The sequence below is a fragment of the Scomber japonicus genome, chromosome 14 (genome assembly GCF_027409825.1).
Source record: "Scomber japonicus isolate fScoJap1 chromosome 14, fScoJap1.pri, whole genome shotgun sequence".
Taxonomy (NCBI): domain Eukaryota; kingdom Metazoa; phylum Chordata; class Actinopteri; order Scombriformes; family Scombridae; genus Scomber; species Scomber japonicus.
In genome coordinates this window covers 3569953-3594921 of record NC_070591.1, presented here as the reverse complement: position 1 = coordinate 3594921, position 24969 = coordinate 3569953, and the positions used below count along the sequence as shown (strand labels likewise).

The 24969-nt window shown below is 38.7% G+C and overlaps 2 protein-coding genes and 1 pseudogene across 2 annotated transcripts; 2 read left to right on the top strand and 1 right to left on the bottom strand.

The window, feature by feature from the left end:
- The first annotated feature begins 1032 nt into the window (after positions 1-1032).
- LOC128372456 (immunoglobulin lambda-1 light chain-like) lies at positions 1033-23051 on the top strand. The gene is made up of 5 exons (XM_053332523.1): positions 1033-1088; positions 1181-1516; positions 1936-1980; positions 3574-3882; positions 22696-23051. The coding sequence occupies exons 1-5, from the start codon at positions 1046-1048 to the stop codon at positions 22935-22937; spliced, it is 975 nt and encodes a 324-aa protein (XP_053188498.1). The 5' UTR covers positions 1033-1045; the 3' UTR covers positions 22938-23051.
- Positions 9478-12472, bottom strand: LOC128372457 (immunoglobulin lambda-1 light chain-like; annotated as a pseudogene).
- LOC128373206 (zinc finger protein 239-like) lies at positions 18754-19608 on the top strand. The gene has a single exon (XM_053333503.1). The coding sequence runs from the start codon at positions 18754-18756 to the stop codon at positions 19606-19608; it is 855 nt and encodes a 284-aa protein (XP_053189478.1).
- Positions 23052-24969: the final 1918 nt, after the last annotated feature.

Sequence of the window (24969 nt, the reverse complement as noted above, 5' to 3'; positions counted from 1 at the left end):
AGTGTCATAAAACATGTAAACAACAATAATAATGTATCATATAATGTGTAAATATATGTAATATTATAAATATTATATAATAAAAAGAGGCAGAGTTACTTTTGGAAACAGATGAACATGTAGACTGCTGCAGGTGTTCTTTGTTCTTTGATTCAATAAACATGCATAAATATTTAGTTATTCAAAAACAGGCAGCATTTTCTCTTATTGTTGCAATATTAAAATTATAGTTGAATAATATTATACATTTCCCTCCCTACATTTGACGACAGATATCTGTACTTTCTACTCCTTACATTATTAAACAGGCTCGTTACTTGTTTATAAAAAGAAGACATGACGTGTAAATAAATGATAGAAAACATGATAGTTTTCTTTTGGTGTGTTTGCTCCGTGTCCCCCGGTAAGATGCCCCCCTGGGTGACTGCTCATATCTTAAATGTGCTATTGGAAGGAAAGTCCAATAATGTGCAGACAGTGCAGGAATATGACAGCAGCAGGAAGACTCCTATCATATGAACACATGCTGTGCACAGTTTACACAGCTCCATTATAACATCTGTGACAGTGAGTGAGTCAGCGAGGAGAGATTAACACAATTTTTAAAAATTAACATGTTTGAATGAATATTATTAGTTGAGTTATGATATATGATATGATATATTATGAACATCATTAATAATATATCATATAATGTGTAAAATATATTATAAAATGTCTTATATAATAAAAAGAGGCAGAGTTACTTTTTGAAACAGCTGCAGGTTGTTATTGATAGCATTTTCTCTTATTGTTGCAATATTAAAATTATAGTTGAATAATATTATTAAAATAATTAACACTAATTTATTTTTTCACTCAGCGGAAAACCACACAGCAGCAGCAGCAGCCTTGTGTGTCCGCTGCAGGGGCTGATGGGAGGTTTGAGGACCTGTTAGAAACCACGTGGCCCTCGTCTGATCTCACAGCTCGTTCTTGTTTGGCCTCAGCTGCATCAGAGCGCCACTTCTCCCCAGGTTCACCAGAGGAAACACCACTTCACAAAATGCTTTTCCTCCCAGCTGCTGCTCTGTGCTGTCTGTGTTCAGGTGAGTGTTTCCAGCCAATCAGGAGCCCACAAACTCAACCTTTAACAAACACTGTCACACTGACCTTCATCTGTGTGTCTGTTTCTCTACAGCGCTGGTTGCCATGGCAGCACAGCTGAGTCAGGAGGATTTATCATTGACCAGGAGAGCTGGTGAAACAGTCTCCTTCAGCTGTCGAGGAACTGAGCAGTGTAGCACTGGTTATTATGTAATCTGGTTCCAGAAGAAAGACACAGAAACATTCACAGGGATTCTGGACATTGACAAGACGAGTGGTACAGTATATAATAAAGATTATTACAATCATCCTCAGAAAGATGATTTCTCACCTGTAGAGAAACAGAACAACTATGAGTTGCAGATCCAGACAGTTCAACTCTTACATTCAGCTGCCTACTACTGCTCCTGTTGGCATAAAGAGTCCCACAGTGAGAAATGATCCCTGCAGCCTGTACAAAAACCTCCAGATGTCAAACAGTGCTTGTGACAGGAAGAGAGCAGTAAACCACAGCCCAGGTCAAATCAATGATTGAATCCTCTGGGGACCGTGAACGTCTGAACAACATTTAATTACAATCCATCCGTCCTTTGATCCAGAATCAGATCCAATCCATCTGCATTTAAGTGGAGGAGCGACCAGCTGACTGACATTAGTATCCATATAGTCACACTGCTAATGTGTCTAAAATCAAATAAAAGAAGAGACAGTCATGTTGATATGAACATTAGACAAACACATCATGGAGATGAAATATGATTCTGCTTAAAAATGTGGATTATTTCACCTCAGCTGACACTCAACAGCAGACAGGTTTTTGTACGACGCTTTTTCACTGTGTGTCAGGAGGAGGACGCTACCTCATCTTTCTCTCTGGAACTAAACTGTTTGTAGGTAAGTCTAAACTTTCATTTTCCTTCAGTTGTTTTATTGAACAAGTTGAAAATGTGTTTGTAGTTTTAGTTTCTGCTGCTTCAGGCTTTACATGTTAGTTTTGTCATATTTAGTAGAGAATTCTTCATGCAGCCATTCTTACATCAAACTAATCAATAACTCCTAAAAAGAGCTTCAAATCTCACTGCACACCACAAGTTATTCTTTATTTATGCATCACATCAAAGTTTGTTTCCAGCCAAAAAGTCTGATATCAGTAATGTTACAAATAAACAGGATTTAATCATCTCAGTGATTCAGCAGCAGCTGCTGTTTGTTAAAAACAAGATGATATATGATGTGAAACATCATTTAATAAATGTTCCTAAATGTCATTTTAGAAGCAAATAGTCAGAAATATATTGTGTGTTAAATATACACTATATATTTGTAAATGGTGAAATGTATCTCATGATAATTGTGTTTTTATGATGATAAATATGTTTTTTAATAGAAAATATATTAATGCATGAAGGTAAAATAGATGAATGTTATTACAATAAATATCATTTAAAATTAAAGTGTATAATTGTAAATCTTAATACACATTTAATATACATGTAAAAATATAATGAATACACATTTAGAAATATATAATTCTTATATTTATTTGATAAATCTGAACATGTGTTAATTATATTTTATATAAAGCTGAAATATTTAAAACTATTGATGAATTGTGTGACTGATTAGATTAAAGTATATGGTGGTAAATATACTTCATATAAAACACTATAATCATTTACAACATTTATTTTAACATATGAACATATTTTTTTTTAATTTTAAAGAAAAAAGTGTTTTTAAATGAAATAAAAGATAAAAGTCATGAAAATAAATTAAAGTATATAATTGTAAATAAATTTTAAATAAAACACTATAATCATGAACAAATGTATTTTATATGAGGCTGTTATGTCATGATATATGTTCAGTTTTACAGATGTTATTATATTAGTAATTAATGGTAAATGGACTGTACTTATATAGCGCCTTTCTAGGCTGTGCGACCACTCAAAGCGCTTTACATTACAATCATTCACCCTTTCACACACATTCATACACTGATGGCAGGAGCTACCACGCAGGGTGCCAGCCTGCTCATCAGAGGAGTCTAACCATTCACACACATTCACCCACCGTTGGCACAGCAACGGGAGCAATTTGGGGTTAAGTGTCTTGCCCAAGGACACATCGGCATGTGGACTGGAGGAGCCGGGAATCGAACCACCAATCTTCCAATTGGAGGATGACCGCTCTACCCTCCTGAGCCACAGCCGCCCCATTAACCACAATTAATGTTGTGGTAAATTTGATAAAGAGTGGTACATTGTGTTTGAATCTTTCTACATGACATATGATGAGCTTCCATGATGCTTTAGTCTGATATGATTATTGGTCCAGTGTCCAGTAGATGATGTTTGTGGTGTATTGATGAGTAGTTTAGTGATCATGTAGTTTCCAGGATCAGACTGAATGCAGTGCAGTGCTGTAAGCTGCTGTTGACTGTGTGAATGTGTGTCTGTGCTGCTTGTTGCTGCTGTCAAACTTCAGATGAGCAGGTAGTGAAGCCCGTGGTGAGCGTGTACCGAGCAGCATCCAGAGCCCACCTGGAGGGGAAGAGCTCCCTGCTGTGTCTGGCCTCAGCCATGTCTCCTCCTCTGGTCCAGTTCTCCTGGAAAAGACAGAAGAAGAACGGCCCGCTGGAGGAGCTGACCTCTGCTGAGGGAGAGCAGCTGGAGCTCAGAGAGCCGGGACGCAGCGCCTCCATCCTGCTGCTCCATCAGCAAGAGGACAGCACATATAAATACAGCTGCTACGTCAAGCATGAGGGGAGCACAGTGAGGGCCCAAACAGAACAAGGTAATGAAGGCTTGGTGACTGTGTTCAGCAGTGATTCAGCTTCATCTGGAGATGCTGTCAGAGAGAGCAGAGGAGCAGAGCGCTGACATTTGACTCCTTTTCTGTTTCAGAGTTTCCAGCTCCAGCAGCCTCCTGTCCTCCAGAGAGAGAGCCAGCAGACCTGCCGACTCTGCAGCAAGCTGACTGTAAGATCACCTGCTGCCTCTCTGCATGCTCTGACAGCTCCAATGTCCTGCTGCAGTTAGGGCTGCATATCAGTCTGTTCACTTTCTGCTCATCATTGAAGGATTTAAACATACACTCCCTGATTCTGTTAGAGTGTCCCACAGCACAACAAGTCCCACTGAGAGAGCTTTCACTGCACAGGCTGACTAATAACACCTTTTAGAGGAGCTATACTACATTTTAGGCTTTGAAGGTGATACAACAAGTTTAGGGAGTCTATCTTAAAGCTGCACTAATCAATAGTTTTATATAGAGAAAGAATCTAATGACTAAATGAGCTTTTGAGCCTCTTTTAGCTGCTAGTTGTGGTTTTGCAGCACATTTCCTGTCTGGTTCAGTCTCAGTGTTCCAGCAGCAGCAGCTGTTTCCTGATAAAGCCACTGTACACTACCTGCCCAGCAGCAAACAGCACACACACCATAATATGTCAGAGATGAGTTTGTTAGCTTGTTGTGGAGTTATTCTGCATTCAAGTGGGAAAAACTTCACATCTATGGTAACCTGTGTGTTTTATACTTGAGTGATTTGAATTGTTATCAATTGTAGTTTATTAGTTGTGGATTAAAAAGTTATTTGAAGTGAAAAACAGGAAGTCAAATCCTGTTGAGGGCCCCTAAAAAGCTGGGTCCGGCCCTGATTTGTTGTATTTAATAAGGGCCTTTGAGCTGTCAGTCAAACTGTAGTGGACCCCTGTCTTCATGTAAAGCTGCTCGTCCCGTGTGGAAAAGTCCAAGTTATAGTGAAGAAAATGTGATGATATTGTGATGAAATGTCCACAGTTGAACAGACCTGTATATATGTGTGTGTGTGTGTGTGTGTGTGTGTGTGTGTGTGTGTGTGTGTGTGTGTGTGTGTGTGTGTGTGTGTGTGTGTGTGTGTGTGTGTGTGTGTGTGTCAGTGCTCTTCCAGTCTCAGTGCAGGGTGCTGCTGCTCTGTGTGCTGTACACAGTGCTGATAGTGAAGAGTCTGGTGTACTGCTGTGGACTCTCTCTGCTGATGATCCTCAGAAACAAGGGACCGTCCACCAACTGCACACATGCTGACTGACTGTTTCCTGCTCGCCTTTTCTCACCATCACATCTCATCAATTCATCTCATTCATCACTTTGATCAGTCTTCACAAATGTCACTTATGACGTTGTGTTGTGCTTGTTTTTACGTTCTCTCTCTTCGTGCACAAGTTAGATACAGTTGTGCTAAATATATAAATACATATATACACATTTATATTTACCTTAACAGTTACTTCTTCAGCTCAGATTGTTTGATTCCTGCTTTAAACTTTGACATGTGTACAGAAAATAAAAGCAAATACAGAAAATATAACTTAGTATTTAGTTCTTTACAAACCTTTATTATGTTTATTGTTTAGTGTTTAATGTATTCTGCAACGTTACATTTTCTCTTTTTCATTCATAATTATGATATTCTTATATTTACAATATAAAGTCTCAACAGTTACTGATTATATAACTTCATTTCAGTCTTATGATGCTCTCGTTCATTTCCAATATAAAGTAACTTCTGAATGTACAATGAAGAAATATATCAAATAAATCACTAAAATACTGATTGGCTCTTGTAGTTTTATCCAGACTAAATAGTTTGGTGCATTTACATTTAAAACATTTATAATGAAACTAAATGTATTTAGATTTATACAGCAGACATAAATACAAAAGTCATTCAGTGTATAAAATGACTTGTTTGTCTCAGTGGTTTCTATTTCTGTGTCATTATGGTTTGTGTTCTGCTGTTCTGATTGATGATAACAAACATGGGATGTTGTTTTATTTGAAACTTTGCACAGAGACAGTGTCGTGGTAAAAACTGCAATTTAGAAGAAGTTGAAAGATTTCAGAAACACCACAAATAAAAAAATGAGTTTGTTTTATTAGCAAAATCAACTTCATATAAAACTGATGATAAAACAAACACCAACAAGAAAGTAATACAACTATTAATGATACACATCCATTGTACTGTTCTCCCTGCGTGTTATGTGCTTCGTGTACGTTATCACAGTTTAACAGTCAGCCAAACTCAGGTATAACACTTGAGCCAGGATCAGAGCGTCTTGCTCCTTTTATTTCCTTCTTTTCTGTTGAAATACCACGAGTGACCTGCAAATAAAAGACAATACAAAACCTTAGCAACACGCTGTAAAGAAAACTAATAAACAGTAATGATATTTAAACAATAGCTAAAAAACTACACGGCACAAATGAGCCGTTTACCTTAACAGTTGATACACATCGTTGCTAAGCAACGCTCACTTTAAATAAACTCTCAAATTACATTTAACACTTCTTGTATGACTTCCCAGTCAATAAACATCACACATTACAATACTAAACTTAACATTACATATTATATTATATATTACATCAAATGAACAAACTTACAGCCATTGCTTTCGTGAGTATGAGAAAAGAAGATTCAGAGTGACCATCCGTCTTTCTTACTGCTGGTTGCTACGTTACTGCAAGTATAAACCGTTATGTAGCCTTCAAAATAAAGTTCCAGATCGCTGTACAACTATAACTGAGTGTGTGTGTGTGTGTGTGTGTGTGTGTGTGTGTGTGTGTGTGTGTGTTTCTTATGTATTTTAGATGAAAAACATGTATTTGCTCTGTTCATTAAAAATTTTAACATACATTTGATGTTTATGTTGTTTCATGTGTATATCATTGTGTTTGGTATTAAAACATGAGATTTAAATTGGGTTTATAGTATGAAAATGGATTTGTGCATTCTTGATAATGTTTCTACTTTATTTTCCATGAGTCACAGTACAGACTGTGGGAGCTGAGCAGACTGCAGGAGTTTGAATGTCTCCCTTTATTTAATCATGTCAGTTTCTCAGCTCTGAGTTTAGGATTTGAGCTGCTTCTCTCACAGATTATTAACACAAATATAAAAACCTGAGACAGCAACCACTGAGTTCACACTGAAGTTCCTGGAATGATAGTTTAACCAGAGTGGATGGTTGTAACCGTCATTGTGTTGTTAAAGTGAAAAACCACAGTGAACAGTGTGGAGGCTGCTGAGCAGAAACCCACACGGCTCGTCTGCTGCAGGAAAGGAAGTGTTGATTCGCTGTCAACAGTTTTTTTTTATGAGTCCTAATAACCACAGAGAACAGATTCATATCTGCTGCTGTACACTCATGAACTTCCCTCCATCTCATTTATGTCGCTCTTTTGTCTTGTTGTCTATAAACCTTTTTTCCACTGAGCGCTCCCACCAGTTTTTAGTCACCAAATGTTCTCTTTACAGCAGGGGTGGAATATAATAAAGTACAATTGTGAGGTACTTTACATGAATATTTACATTTTATGCTTCTTTACTACATTTCAGAGGGAAATATTTTACTCTCTACTTCACTGCATTCATTACACAGCTATAGGTACTACTTACTTTTCAGATGTAGATTTTACTGATAAAGATCACTTTGTAGAGATCTATTTTCACTTTGACATATAAGAGTCTTTTCAGCCACATTAAATCCCCTTTGACTTCATAATGTCAAACAATAAAACATGAAACATTTCAAGACCCACTGTATGTATGTATATGATCTATGAAACACTGTGTGGAGCCAATTTACATCATAAGTACTTTACGTTAGATACTTGAAGTACATTTTGCAACTAATATTTCTGTAATTTATATATAAAACAATAACCTGTAAAGAAGTATTAACTGCAAGAGTCTGAAATGTATTACCACATATGCATTGCTCACTTTCTGCTGTCTGTCCCTTTTTAAACTGTCATTTTATGTGTTTTAATGTGTCTTTCATCTTGTGCATTTATTGATTGCACCTTTTTTATATACTGAAGAGCTACTAAACAGATTTTCATTGTATCTTTGTACAATGACAAATAAAGATCTGTCTAGGAGAAAAAATAACAGCATCTTCTGCTTTGGTGTTAGCTTGATTCTACACTTTGGGTAGAAGTTGAAACTTCATTGTGTTGTTGTCTGACTGTTTGTGTTGTTTGGAGCCAGGTTGCATTAGTGTGTCATTATGTACTGTCCACTTATAGCTGCTGACAAAAGGAGGATCCAAGACAGGACTCAGAAGCAGCACCTATTGCTTTGTGATATATATTTTACAGTAAATCATGGTGAAAAAAACAAATTGACACTCTCAGCAACAGTTTGTCAATCATCCTGTTTATTACTTTTAAGCAAACTGAGAGCAGCTGAGCTAACAAACATAACATATAGATCAGACTGAAAACTGGAATGAAGGAAAAGTGACAGAAACAAAAACAAGAAAATGACAAAATACTCTTGTAAGACATGACAGTTTTTATTTTCACCAATTTTATTTATTTCTATACAACAAGAAATCTTAACAAAATATCTAAAAATGCTGATCACACTGCAGGAAAAAAAGGAAAATAATATAAACTGTTTTGTTCATGATGACAGTCAGATGAGAACAGCAGCTATGATATTGTTGAAAGTTTGTTTTGATGTGCAGGGATTGGTCAAGTTACTTTTGAGGCTGCATATAAATATATAGCTGTAAAAACACATATAATATTTAAAAAAGCAAGTTAATGAAGTTTTGATAAACCCCTATTAAAATATCGGAAGGTAAATCCAGATGTACAATATGTTGTCGACGCTTATGCCTGTGTTGTTTATATAATCTTTTACATGTCGAAGGCAGAAAGGGAGATGGGATTGTTGCTAAATAATGTCCAAAGAAAAGCATTACAGGACAGGAATGTTAGTGCAGAAGAGGGATTGAGAAGCTTAGGCAGAGCTTATCTACATAACAGAGATGTGTATGCTCAAGAAGCTGTTTATACGCTAACAAATATGCATCTGAAGGAATATTCCTGATGACGATTTAATTCACCCAAATCCAACAATATGTCTTTTATTTTTAAATGTTTTGTTTATTTTGGTCAGTAGGTTTTGTCTAACCCTAACCCTTAATGAAGTTTTGATAAACCCCTATTAAAATGGTGGAAGGTAAATTCAGATGTACAATATGTTGTCAACGCTTATGCCTGTGTTGTATACATAATTTTTTACATGTCGAAGGCAGAAAGGGAGATGAGATTGTTTCTAGAAAAAAGCATCAAAGGATGGGAATGTTAGTGCAATGTTATGCAGTTTATCGACATAACAGAGATGTGTATGCTCAAGAAGTTATATGCAGATTACCAAATATGCATCTGACGGAATGTCGTGAAAATGATTTACTTCACCCAAATGCAACGATATGTCTTTTTTATTCTTACATTTCTCTTGGTCAGCAGTTTGTCTCCACAATCAATACTTGTTGTCACTAGTTTGAAAGAAAAAGCTAATGAGATCCTCACATTCCTCAGGATGGATCAGTTGTCGACTTTATCTTCAGGATTTAACAGTTGTCAGTGAGAAGTTAAAGCTGGAGGACAGTTACTCAGTCAGCATGTGTGCAGTTGGTGGACGGTCTCTTGTTTCTGAGGATCATCAGCAGAGAGAGTCCACAGCAGTACACCAGACTCTTCACTATCAGCACTGTGTACAGCACACAGAGCAGCAGCACTTGGTACTGAGACGGGACAAAAGCTGCTGGAGCTGGAACCTCTGAAACAGAAAAGGAGTCAAATGTCAGCACTCTGCTCCTCTGCTCTCTCTGACAGCGTCTCCAGATGAAGCTGAATCACTGCTGAACACAGTCACCAAGCCTTCATTACCTTGTTCTGTTTGGGCCACCACTGTGCTCCCCTCATGCTTGACGTAGCAGCTGTATTTATATGTGCTGTCCTCTTGCTGATGGAGCAGCAGGATGGAGGCGCTGCGTCCTGGCTCTTTGAGCTCCAGCTGCTCTCCCTCAGCAGAGGTCAGCTCCTCCAGCGGGCCGTTCTTCTTCTGTCTTTTCCAGGAGAACTTGACCAGAGGAGGAGACATGGCTGAGGCCAGACACAGCAGGGAGCTCTTCCCCTCCAGGTGGGCTCTGGATGCTGCTCGGTACACGCTCACCATGGGCTTCACTACCTGCTCAACTGAAGTTTGACAGCAGCAACAAGCAGCACAGACATTCACACAGTCAACGGCAGCTTACAGCACTGCACTGCATTCAGTCTGATCCTGGAAACTACATGATCACTAAACTACTCATCAATACACCACAAACATCATCTACTGGACACTGGATCAATAATCATATCAGACTAAAGCATCATGGAAGCTCATCATATGTCATATAGAAAGATTCAAACACAATGTACCACTCTTTATCAAATTTACCACAACATTAATTACTAATATAATAACATTTGTAAAACTGAACATATATCATGACATAACAGCCTCATAGAAAATACATTTGTTCATGATTATAGTTTTTTATATAAAATATATTTACAACCATATACTTAATTCATAAAACCCAATCACCTCAACATGTAGAAATATGTCAAATATAATATAATGCAACATAATATAATATGACATTTGTCTTTGTAAAATTGAAAGTATAGTTTTATTACTTGTTTAAAATATATTATATTCACATATAATATATATTATATTTGTAAATGATTATAATGTTTTATATGAAGTATATTTACCATCATATACTTTAATCTAATCAGTCACACAATTCATCAATATTTTAAATATTTCTGCTTTTATATAAAATATAATTAACACATGTTCAGATTTATCAAATAAATATAAGAATAATATATTTCTAAGTGTTCTAATGAAATTATGAAATTATACATTCATTTTATATATATTAAATTACAATAAGTTTTCTTATGTAAGAGATTTTCTACTATATACTTTCTGAAATATTCTTAATAATATATAATTGACATCACATTGATTTCATTTACTAATTACATTTATATTAAATGTGTATTAAGATTTACAATTATATACTTTAATTTTAATTATTATTATTGTAATAACATTCATCTATTTTACCTTCATGCATTAATATATTTTCTACTAAAAAACATATTTATCATCATAAAAACACAATTATCATGAGATACATTTGATCATTTACAAATATATAGTGTATATTTAACACACAATATATTTATTTATTTGCTTCTAAAATGACATTTAGGAACATTTATTAAATGATGTTTCACATCATATATCATCTTGTTTTTTAACAAACAGCAGCTGCTGCTGAATCACTGAGATTATTAAATCCTGTTTATTTGTAACATTACTGATATCAGACTTTTTGGCTGGAAACAAACTTTGATGTGATGCATAAATAAAGAATAACTTGTGGTGTGCAGTGAGATTTGAAGCTCTTTTCAGGAGTTATTGATTAGTTTGATGTAAGAATGGCTGCATGAAGAATTCTCTACTAAATATGACAAAACTAACATGTAAAGCCTGAAGCAGCAGAAACTAAAACTACAAACACATTTTCTACTTGTTCAATAAAACAACTGAAGGAAAATGAAAGTTTAGACTTACCTACAAACAGTTTAGTTCCAGAGAGAAAGCTCCGGACCCAGCCTACACAGTGAAAAAGCGTTGTACAAAAACCTGTCTGCTGTTGAGTGTCAGCTGAGGTGAAATAATCCACATTTTTAAGCAGAATCATATTTCATCTCCATGATGTGTTTATCTAATGTTCACATCAACATGACTGTCTCTTCTTTTATTTGATTTTAGCCACATTAGCAGTGTGACTATATGGATACTAATGTCAGTCAGCTGGTCGGTCCTCCACTTAAGTGCAGATGGATTGGATCTGATTCTGGATCAAAGGACGGATGGATTGTAATTAAATGTTGTTCAGACGTTCACGGTCCCCAGAGGATTCAATTATTGATTTGACCTGGGCTGTGGTTTACTGCTCTCTTCCTGTCACAAGCAATGTTTGACATCTGGAGGTTTTTGTACAGGCTGCAGGAATCATTTCTCACTGTGGGAACCTTTCACTAAACAGTTACAGTAGTAGGTGGCTGAATGTGAGAGTTGAACTGTCCGGATCACCAACTCACAGCCGTTTCCTTTTCTCTCGGCTGTGAAATCATTTTTCTGTGGATGATTGTAACGTTTATCCATTTGACAGTTTTTTGATTCTTTCTTATTCATCTCAAGAAGCACTGTGAATGTTTCTTTTTTTTGGTACCAAAAGACCCAGTCAGTGCTACACTGCTCCGTTCCTCGACAGATGAAGGAGACTGTTTCACCAGCTCTCCTGGTCAATGTTAAATCATCCTGAATCAGCTGTGCTGCCATGGCAACCAGCACTGTAGAGAAACAGACACACAGATGAAGGTCAGTGTGACAGTGTTTGTTAAAGGCTCCTGATTGGCTGGAAACACTCACCTGAACACAGACAGCACAGAGCAGCAGCTGGGAGGAAAAGCATTTTGTGAAGTGGTGTTTCCTCTGGTGAACCTGGGAAGAAGTGGCGCTCTGATGCAGCTGAGGCCAAACAAGGACGAGCTGTGAGATCAGACGAGGGCCACGTGGTTTCTAACAGGTCCTCAAACCTCCCATCAGCCCCTGCAGCGGACACATAAGGCTGCTGCTGCTGCTGTGTGGTTTTCCGCTGAGTGAAAAAATAGTCTAGTGTTAATTATTTTAATAATATTATTCAACTATAATTTTAATATTGCAACAATAAGAGAAAATGCTATCAATAACAACCTGCAGCAATACATTTTATAATACATTTTACACATTATATGATATATTGTTAATGATGTTCAGGCGTTTAATGACACTTTAAACCTATAGTTTACATCTCATTCTCCACTTAATATTACATTACCTCTATCTGCTGTGTGCTGCTGTAGTACATTGTTGGACTTTTCTTCCAATAGCACATTTAGATATGAGCAGTCACCCAGGGGGGCATCTTACCGGGGGACACGGTGCAAAATCACCAAAAGAAAACTATCATGTTTTCTATCATTTATTTACACGTCATGTCTTCTTTTTATAAACAAGTAACGAGCCTGTTTAACAATGTAAGGAGTAGAAAGTACAGATATCTGTGTTCAAATGTAGGGAGGGAAAGTCAAAAGTCATAGGAAAAAAATACTCAGGTAAAGTACAGATACCTGAAATATCTACTTAAGTACAGTAACCAAGTACAAATACTTCATTACTTCTCACCTCCGCCTATGATCATATTGAGATCCAACCTCTCTCTGCATTTTACTGGTGAATAGGACACAGTGTATATGATTCACCCCATGTCCATGGTGACAACATGGCACTGTGGTGGAGTTGTCCATACTCTCTCTATAGACAGCCGTGATAAAACCTTCACACTGCTGCCATCTGGTGGCTGCAACAACACATTGCTTCTACTACTACTAGTCTCTTCATAGTTTTGTTTTCATGGCCCCAAATGTGCATAAAGAGTATAAATGTGTACAAAGTTAAACCAGCTCGCTGACTATAAAAGAGCAGCAGCCACACTGATAGAGCCGAACCCAGAATCATGAAACCCCAAGAAAAGGAAATAATACCTGGAGCAGTCACAATACAAATACAAAACCATCACATTCATTTATTTCTGGCTGTTAAGGAGCTTGATTGACACATGAACAAAGGAATGTTTGTATTGATTGTGCCTGCACAGGGGAAGCCTATATCTCTTCCCAGAATAATGTAGATTGTAAGAAGAGTTTCTGTTTCACACTCCAGAACAGATGGTGGCGGTAATGCACCAAAAGCTGGATGACCAACCACGATAAACAAGAACGAGGAAGAGGAAGAAGAATAATAATAATAAGAAGAAGTAGCAGAAGCAGAAACAGCAGCACCAGCAGCAGCAGCAGTCGCCACCGCCGCCGCTGCTTTCACAAATTACAACTACTACAAGAGCAGCATGGAGGAGAACCAGAACCCGGACTCACTGTCTGCTACCACCGATAAACAGGTCAGTTTCTCAGCTGTAAAAACTACAGAAAGTGTTCAGTGTTTCCCTCTGTTTCTTACAAGTTTGGCTCTGTAGTGGAACTAGTCACAACCTGCAAAAAGTCATTTCAGGGAGGTTCGTTCCGGGGTTGTGGGGGTTGTTACACTTGGTGTCGGTCCGGGGGAGGGGTGCGATCGGTGTCGGTCTACTAAGCAGCAACACAGAGCTATAAGGACGCTTTGCTCTCACACGCGCTGCATTTATAATCACACAAACACACACGCAGACGGCAGAGTTGGGATGTCTGCTAGTGACACCAAACAAAGGAAACAACTAAAAACCATCTCCCTCTTTATTTACTATTCTTTCATTATTCATTATTCTGCAGTAAAACCGACGATAATAAGACTGATTTAAATAAATATATTTAAAAAGAAGGAAAGGCAAGGCAGTTTTATTTATATAGCGCATTTCATACACAATGGCAACTCAATGTGCTTTAAGAAGTGAAGGAGACAACAAGCCGACAACAAAGTTATTGTAGAGCGCCACCTCCATTTTAGTTTGGATTTGTTAGTGCCACTAGGTGGAGCTGTTGCATGAAAAAAATTTTAACTACACTTGTACCACCACATGTATTTTCAACTGATTAAAAAGAACTATACAAAAATATACTTTATTCCACTTAATGTGAAACATTCACATAAAAACACATCTATACAGTAACATAAGTCTGGAGAGTCAGAAAGTCGACAACAAAGTTATTATAGAGCATCACCTCCATTTTAGTTTGGATTTGTTAGTGCCACTAGGTGGCGGTGTTGCAGAAAAAAAACCTTTAACTACACCACTTGAAATTTATGGTTCTCCATGACATGTATTTTCAATTGATTAAAAAAGAACATAAAAAAAGAATATAATATAATAGTTTTATTCCACTTAATTTGAAACATTCACATAAAAACACATCCATACAGTAACATTAGACACTGAGTCATGCAGAGTTCAGTGGACTGTGCATCAAAAATGTGATACAAGCAAACCGAGAGCTGTTCATGGAACAGACACACTGAATGTCTTTTGGTAAAACTCATTCTTATAGTTCATCTGTATGAGCTTTATCAGGGGTAGAGCTCAGTTTTCTTCATATCCTTCGCTTTCACATGTTTGGGGATTTTACAGTTATTTCCAAGCGGTCCTCTGTAAGTCCAGATGTTTTTATGCCATTGGCTCCAAACCTTTTCTTTAATGACCATTACTAAAGTCACAGTATAGGCTATTGGCTATGATCCAGTGACTATTGTTTATTTTGAGTCATCATTTTTTTATTCCAATTTATACTAAAATAAAATGTGGCTGAAGGCCTTTATTAACTTTAATTCATATTAAAATTATATTGTAAGCTATCAAAATATTGTTTGCTGTCTTGTCAACATGGCTTTTTACAAATGTCCTTTTCTTCAAAGTTTTTTAAAAACGTTTTCTTATTATATTATCAAGTCATACAGTCTTTGTTTACATTTTATTGTCTTTAAGCTATGATTTGCCATTTCATCAACATTTTCTATCTCAATATGTGGATTTGCTTCAATATCAGGTGGTTGCAGGAAATTGTCTAATAACTGTGGCAGCATCTTTTTTGTTTTACTATCATCTGAACCAGTGGGAGCACACAATATGTGACCAAAATTAACATCAACAGTGTGACTCCTATTACCAGGGTCCTGTTTCAGAAAGCAGGTTTAGTTAGTTGACTCAGAGTTGAAGGAAACACAAAGCCAGTTCAGATTAACTCTGAGTCAGTTACCCTGGCAACATACTCAGTGACACTAACCTGCTCATTGGCAGGTTTTCTTCAACTAAACATGAGTTTCTTTTCTTTTTTAACTTACGCCTGCAGACTGAAGGAGAGGTCAGACATGGTGTGTCCTTTTCTTAAAGAGTCAGTTAATATTGAAGCTCAAATACTAAGCAGAAATCTCCATCAGAGGGTGAATTGACCCCGCTGGGATGTTTTATCATTCTCTGATGATTATCTGAACAAAATATTCAGCCTTCGTATTGTCTGTATGACACGTGATCATGGACTTGCTCTTAGTTCAGAACAAATTCTTTGTGTTGCACTTTGGGTTTTATATATAACATATGACGCTGAGCATGTTTCCAGGGCAACCGACAATATTAAATACTGGCAGTGTTGGGATGGCTGAAAAATTGACTTTTTTTGCGTGGAAGAAGGTAGGGCAGGCTAAACAACAACACAGCTGCTTGTAAATTATACCTTATTTGTTTGAGCTATATTTTCATATTTCATCTTCAGTTGCTGCCAAGTAGGTCTATGTTTTGTACCTGTTGGGGTCTGCATGAATATTAAATGTACCGCGCACACACATACACGGAATATGGAGAAGTAGGAGGACTGAGCTCTTTGTTTCTCCTGTTGTCATGGTGAATCATATTATCTGTTTCAGTGATGAAGGCTTATTATCTCCTCATGCACAAACTTCACTCAGAGTTGATTGAACTAACTGTTATCAGCTGTTCTGAAACTGAAAACTCTGAGTTTGACAGCTCAGAGTTAGTCAACCTAGAGTTAAGGTTTTAACTCGGCTTGTTAAACTTGCTTCCTGAAACAGGCCCCAGGCCTATTTTAATTAACCAATCCCTTATTGTCAATGCCACTTTAAGATATCTGTATACTGAACACTCATCGCCAATACGATCACACGTAGGCATGGGCCGGTTACCGGTTTCAAGGTATACCACGGTATGAAAAAGTCACGGTTTCAAAACCACTAAAAATTTCCGTCATACCGTTCCTGCGGTATGATCAGGTTTTTTTTTTTAATGTGACGTCTGGTCAGAGAGAGAGTGGAGGTCCCTGGTCGTGTGCAGCTGCAGCGTGAAGTACAACCCCTCCCATACTCTGGTTGCTGTTACAAGCAGGTAGCTCTGCAGGCTGTATGATGGCTGAAGGAGGCGAGCGCCCCGAACTTTCCCCCCGTCTAAAAGGACCAAGTCGGCTGTATTTATACTACGGCTACCGTAAAAAGACAGACGGCCGCGTCTTGGAGGAAGAAGGTAACGGACAGTAGCAGCGCGAGGAGGAAATACATCCTATAGTGAGCAAGTCTCCAAAAATTGTTGATTCAGTTTTAAGCTCCTGCTGCATTTATTTATTTATATTTATCTTAGAAGTGTTTTTACTTTTTTCAATTATTTATGTTCTGATATCTTGAGCCACAGGTTAAGTGATTGCATTTATTTGCATTTTGTTTTTTTTCTCACAAAAAATAATTCATTTATGTTGTGACTTGAGCTGCAGGTTTAGCCTCAGTTGAAGGACTGCGCTTTTTTTATTTTATTTAGAAATAATTCAGTTATTTTTTATTATCATTTATTTTAAATACATATTTACTAAAAATAAAAGACCATTCAATGGGAAAAATATCTTTATAGAAAAGTTTATTTTTTGCAATACAACTACTTATTTTATTTATTATTAAAATACGTCTACAGGGTTAACGGAGCAAAAGTTAAACACATTATGAATTTTAAAACATAATCACACAGTTGATTTTGTCACTAGAGGGCAGTAGTGTTACAAGAAGTAGAAATTGTGACAATATTTGGAACTAAATATCTTCTTAACTGATGATTACACAGGCTTATCATACATGTACCATTTGTCTTGTATTTACATGACAAATGCTATTACATAACTTGCATACTGTTTAGACAATCAACTTGCATAAAACTGAGGTTTGACTCGGATTAGCAGGGGAGCTCTGCTTCTGTGTTATGAAACATCCAGAGACCTCTCAGGTCATCTGGGACAGGTCTGCTTTCTGTCCCAGAGTCAAAACTAAACATGGAGAAGCAGCGTTCAGTTCTTATGCTCCACATATTTCCCTCCTGAGACCACATGATGATTTCTGGTCTTAGGGTTGTAGACTGTATCACCACCGGTACCTTGTTCAGCCTTTGTTTCTTCTTTCCTTCTCCAAGATGTCAGTGAGCAATGTTAACACCTTGTCATGGCACCACGTATATATCTCCTCTGGGTAAAAGGTTTTATGCCCTGATAGGATGTGTTCCTTTCACTCCACACAACTGACACATGGGGTCCTCCCCATTCCCCACCTGTGCAAGTTGACCAGGATTAGGAGGGTGTTGAAATGTGAGGATACCATCTTCTCAGGGCCCTTTTGCTTAATTTAAAGTGATTTCCAGATATTTTCCAGTGTTAAACTGAACAACCTGCTGTCGTTTAGAGTTGAAACTGTGGATTTGATTTTTGCAGAGTCTAACCAAGCTGCAACAAAATATTGCTCAGGGGATGAGGTGATTGTGGTTAAACTGGAAAATCATTAAACTATATTTTTACACTAAAAGAAGAGTTTCAGGGAATTTATCGATTATCATGATAGTACTGATTACCATGATATTATAGTGGCACATCTCTGAGTAAGACCTTAATCATCTTCATGTCTTGTTTTTCCCGACTAACAGTCCATATCGATCTCTTTGCGTTTTTCTTATTGTATTGCTTGTTTTTTCATTTTCTTTTTTGTCAGTGCTCTATTAATGGCTTCACAAAGGTCAGGAGAGGACTAGATGTCCTGATGTAGTCAGGGTCAAGTTTAAAAAATACTGGATCCTTGATTTCTCAAAGTGCAACTCTGTTTTTTTTTAATGACTTGTCATCTAACTTACTCTTTCTCTCTCTTTCTCTGTGTATTTGTCTGTTGTCATAGAAACAAACAGGAAGAAAGGAAATGAAATATCACTGCTGTCAGCCCTCTGACGAAGCCATCACCACATCAAGATATTTACCAATTCCTCAGAAAATTCACACTAGAGAGAAGCCTTACAGCTGTGAGCAGTGTGGTAAAACTTTCACTTGTAACCATAGTCTAAAAACACACCAACGCATTCACACTGGAGAGAAGCTGTACAGCTGTGAGCAATGTGGGAAAATGTTCACTTGTAGCAGTCATCTAAAAACACACCAACGCATTCACACTGGAGAGAAGCCTTACTGGTGTGAGCAATGTGGGAAATCTTTCACTGACAACAGCACCCTAAAAACACACCAACGCATTCACACTGGAGAGAAGCCTTACTGGTGTGAGCAATGTGGGAAAAGTTTCACTCACAACAACTCCCTAAAAAGACATCAACGCATTCACACTGGAGAGAGGCCGTACAGCTGTGAGCAATGTGGGAAAATGTTCACTTGTAACAGTAATCTAAAAACACACCAACGCATTCACACTGGAGAGAAGCCGTACAGCTGTGAGAAATGTGGGCAAACTTTCACTGACAACAGCTCCCTAAAAAAACACCAACGCATTCACACTGGAGAGAAGCCTTACTGGTGTGAGCAATGTGGGAAAATGTTCACTTGTAACAGTCATCTAAAAAGACACCAACGCATTCACACTGGAGAGAAGCCTTACCGGTGTGAGCAATGTGGGGAAATGTTCACTTGTAACAGTCATCTAAAAAGACACCAACGCATTCACACTGGAGAGAAGCCTTACTGGTGTGAGCAATGTGGGAAAACTTTCACTCACAACAGCTCCCTAAAAACACACCAACGCATTCACACTGGAGAGAATGATTTGTGATAATTTATGATGCAACGTGTGTTTGCGTTTTCATGTTGTATCCCAAATCAGCGGTTATGGTTACCAAGTTTAACCTTTGACAGTATTAACATGCCACCCGTTTGTAGAAAAGCTGAAATGTTACATTGACAACAGTTGAAAATATTGATGGTGTGATTTTTGTTTTTCCTAAGAAAAGCAATGTATTTGTGAGATTTTATATATAAACGTCATCAAGTTGGAGAACACATTGAAAGAAATAGTGACCTTTCATTTAAAGTTGTAGATTTCCAGGTGAAAAATGTTTTGTAAAAATAGTCTTGATTCAATAACGGCTGTTGTTAAGCCCTCCTCATGTTTATTTCTCTCTTGTGTACTCTAAATATTATGTGGCTGACAGGAATGAATGGGGCACCATCTTTGAAGGCGATATCCACTTACCGTACCGTCCTCTTTCGCTTATTCGGGGTCGGGTCATGGGAGCAGCAGCCTAAGCAGGGAAGCCCCGACTTCCCTCCCCCAGCCACTTCATCCAGCTCTTCCCGGGGGATCCCGAGGCGTTCCTAGGCCAGCCGAGAGACATAGTCTCTCCAGCGTGTCCTGGGTCTTCCCTGGGGTCTCCTACCTGTGGGATGTGCCTTGAACACCTCACAGGGAGGCGTCCAGGATGCCCGAGCCACCTCATCTGGCTCCTCTCGACGCCGAGGAGCAGCGGGTCTACTCCAAGCTCCCTCTGGATAACTGAGCTTCTCACCTTATCTCTAAGGGAGAGCCCAGCCACTCTACGGAGAAAGCTAATTTCGGCCGCTTGTACCCACGATCTTGTTCTTTCGGTCACTACCCAAAGCTCATGACCATAGGTGAACAAGGATCGATCTGTGCAGAGTCCACATTACTGCAGACGCCGCACCGATCCGCCTGTCGATCTCAAGCTCCGTCCTTCCCTCACTCGTGAACAAGACCCCGAGGTACTTGAACTCCTCCACTTGGGGCAGGATCTCGTCCCCGACCCGGAGAGTGCACTCCACCCTTTTCCGGTTGAGGACCATGGACTTGGATTTGGAGGTGCTGATTCTCATCCCAGCCGCTTCACACTCGGCTGCGAACCGATCCAGCGAGAGTTGGAGGTCACGGTCTGATGAAGCCAACAGGACCACATCATCCGCAAAAAGCAGTGACCCAATCCTGAGGGGAGGCCAGGGCGTTGACCCCCTCAACGCCCTGGCTGCGCCTAGAAATCCTGTCCATAAAAATTATGAACAGGATCGGTGACAAAAGGCAGCCCTGGCGAAGTCCAACCCTCGCGGGAAACAAGTCCGACTTATTACCGGCAATGCGGACCAAGCTCTGACACCGGTCATACAGGGAACGGACGACCCTTATCAGGGGGTCCATTACCCCGTATTCCCGGAGAACCCCCCACAGGACTCCCCGAGGGACACGGTCGAATGCCTTCTCCAAGTCCACAAAACACGTGGACTGGTTGGGCAAACTCCCATGCACCCTCAAGGATCCTGCAGAGGGTATAGAGCTGGTCCACAGTTCCACGGCCTGGACGAAAACCACACTGCTCCTCCTGAATCCGAGGTGTGACTATCCGACGGACCCTTCTCTCCAGCACCCCCGAATAGACCTTACCAGGGACACCGAGGAGTGTGATTCACCTGTAGTTGGAACACACCCTCTGGTCCCCCTTCTTAAAAAGAGGGACCACCACCCCAGTCTGCCAATCCAGAGGCACTGCCCCCGATGTCCACGCGATGCTGCAGAGTTGTGTCAACCATGACAGCCCCACAACATCCAGGGCTTTGAGGAACTCGGGGCGGATCTCCTCCACCCCCGGGGCCCTCCCACTGAGGAGCTTTTTGACCACCTCTGCGATGTCTTCGAAGTATTCCCTCCACCGATCCACAACGTCCCGAGTCGAGGTCAGCAGCGCACCGTCCCCACCGTACACAGTGTTGATGGCGCACTGCTTCGCCCTCCTGAGACGCTGGATGGTGGTCCAGAATCTCTTCTCCGGACGTCTGCAGGTACACCGTCATGTCTTACCTGCCAAGATAAGCAGCAGATGTTTGAGAGCATGTTTTAACTGATTTCATCATTCACACTAAATTGATGAGTGATTACAGTTTCCTGCCTGTTACTCCTCCTTTCTCAGTCACCTCTCCTGACCTCTGTGTGTGTGTCTGTCCTCTCTCCTCTTCTACAGTACATCCCTCTTAGTCTTTACCTTTCTGCTTCCTGCTTTCTCAGAGCAGTTTGTAAAATATTCATGAACTTTAATCTATTGAGTCGTGTTAGTGATGGAAACACCGACTCTTTTGAGTGAGTCGGTTGCATGGTTGTAAATGTATTTTATATAAAGCGCTATAATCATGACCAAATGTATTTATGAGGCTGTTATGTCATGATATATGTTCACTTTTACAAATGTTATTATATTAGTAATTAATGTAGTGGTAAATATTGATAAAGAGTGGTACATTGTGTTTGAATCTTTCTACATGACATATGATGACATATGATTATTGATCCAGTGTCCAGTAGATGATGTTTGTGGTGTATTGATGAGTAGTTTAGTGATCATGTAGTTTCCAGGATCAGACTGAATGCAGTGCAGTGCTGTAAGCTGCCGTTGACTGTGTGAATGTGTGTCTGTGCTGCTTGTTGCTGCTGTCAAACTTCAGTTGAGCAGGTAGTGAAGCCCCTGGTGAGCGTGTACCCAGCAGCATCCAGAGCCCACCTGGAGGGGAAGAGCTCCCTGCTGTGTCTGGCCTCAGCCATGTCTCCTCCTCTGGTCCAGTTCTCCTGGAAAAGACAGAAGAAGAACGGCCCGCTGGAGGAGCTGACCTCTGCTGAGGGAGAGCAGCTGGAGCTCAGAGAGCTGGGACGCAGCGCCTCCATCCTGCTGCTCCATCAGCAAGAGGACAGCACATATAAATACAGCTGCTACGTCAAGCACAGGGGGGACACAGTGAGAACAGAACAAGGTAATGAAGGCTTGGTGACTGTGTTCAGCAGTGATTCAGCTTCATCTGGAGATGCTGTCAGAGAGAGCAGAGGAGCAGAGCGCTGACATTTCTTTTTCACTTTTTGCTGTTTCAGAGTTTTCTACTTTTATTCCACCAAGACCAACTCCAACATCTCCACCAGCTCTGCCAACTCCAACATCTCCACCACCACCAACATCTCCAGCAGCTTTTGTCCCGTCTCAGTACCAGGTGCTGCTGCTCTGTGTGCTGTACACAGTGCTGATAGTGAAGAGTCTGGTGTACTGCTGTGGACTCTCTCTGCTGATGATCCTCAGAAACAAGGGACCGTCCACCAACTGCACACATGCTGACTGACTGTTTCCTGCTCGCCTTTTCTCACCATCACATCTCATCAATTCATCTCATTCATCACTTTAATCAGTCTTCACAAATGTCACTTATGACGTTGTGTTGTGTTTGTTTTTACGTTCTCTCTCTTCGTGCACAAGTTAGATACAGTTGTGCTAAATATATAAATACATATGTACACATTTATATTTACCTTAACAGTTACTTCTTCAGCTCAGATTGTTTGATTCCTGCTTTAAACTTTGACATGTGTACAGAAAATAAAAGCAAATACAGGAAATATAACTTAGTTTTTAGTTCTTTACAAACCTTTATTATGTTTATTGTTTTGTGTTTAATGTATTCTGTAACGTTACATTTTCTCTTTTTCATTCATAATTATGATATTCTTATATTTACAATATAAAGTCTCAACAGTTACTGATTATATAACTTCATTTCAGTCTTATGATGCTCTCGTTCATTTCCAATATAGAGTCACTTCTGAATGTACAATGAAGAAATATATCAAATAAATCACTAAAATACTGATTGGCTCTTGTAGTTTTATCCAGACTAAATAGTTTGGTGCATTTACATTTAAAACATTTATAATGAAACTAAATGTTTTTAGATTTATACAGCAGACATAAATACAAAAGTCATTCAGTGTATAAAATGACTTGTTTGTCTCAGTGGTTTCTATTTCTGTGTCATTATGGTTTGTGTTCTGCTGTTCTGATTGATGATAACAAACATGGGATGTTGTTTTATTTGAAACTTTGCACAGAGACAGTGTCGTGGTAAAAACTGCAATTTAGAAGAAGTTGAAAGATTTCAGAAACACCACAAATAAAAAAAATGAGTTTGTTTTATTAGCAAAATCAACTTCATATAAAAATGATGATAAAACAAACAGCAACAAGAAAGTAATACAACTATTAATGATACAAATCCATTGTACTGGTCTCCCTGCGTGTTATGTGCTTCGTGTACGTTATCACAGTTTAACAGTCAGCCAAACTCAGGTATAACACTTGAGCCAGGATCAGAGCGTCTTGCTCCTTTTATTTCCTTCTTTTCTGTTGAAATACCACGAGTGACCTGCAAATAAAAGACAATACAAAACCTTAGCGACACGCTGTAAAGAAAACTTATAAACAGGAATAATATTTAAACAATAGCTAAAAAACTACACGGCACAAATGAGCCGTTTACCTTAACAGTTGATACACATCGTTGCTAAGCAACGCTCACTTTACATCAGCTCTCAAATTACTTTTAACACTACTTCCCAGTTAATAAACATCACACATTACAATACTAAACTTAACATTACATATATTATATATTACATCAAATGAACAAAGTTACAGCCATTGCTTTCGTGAGTATGAGAAAAGACGATTCAGAGTGACCAATATCTATCTATCTATCTATCTATCTTTTTTATTTACATATATATACACACACACACATAGATGCACATGCAGATACGCTTCCATAGAGAAGAGTTATTTTTCATGTTTTTTGTGTATAATGTTAATCTAACAGCAGAAGTAGTGTTGTGTAGTTACTGCAGGACTCCAGCAGAGGGAGTGTAGAGTCATTACATTTATACAGTCTATGGTCATTATACACGTGACCCGAGGAAAGTTTGTGTCTGTGTATTTTTCACATTAATACTCATAAATGTTTCCTTTAAAGGCTTTTTAAAAATATATAGAGTCTAAGTAATGTAATCTCTCAAAACCCTTATTAATTAGTGCAACAGTAAAAAGAAAAAGGTCTCAGCGACTCACATCGGGTAGCGACAGGGAGACTTCAGAGTGACGTAACTCCAACGGCAGCTTCCCGTGTTTCGGTCATTTCACAATAAAATTCGGAATACATTATGATATTGTAAAACTTCACAGTAAAAGCATGTGAAGTGATAATACGTCTTGTGAAATGCCAGAAATAATTTACAGTGGTCATATCTATCTATCTATCCATCATCTATTAACCGGTCAAACTGTTATGGTCTTGAGTACACTTTAGCTTTGATACTTTTTTGGTT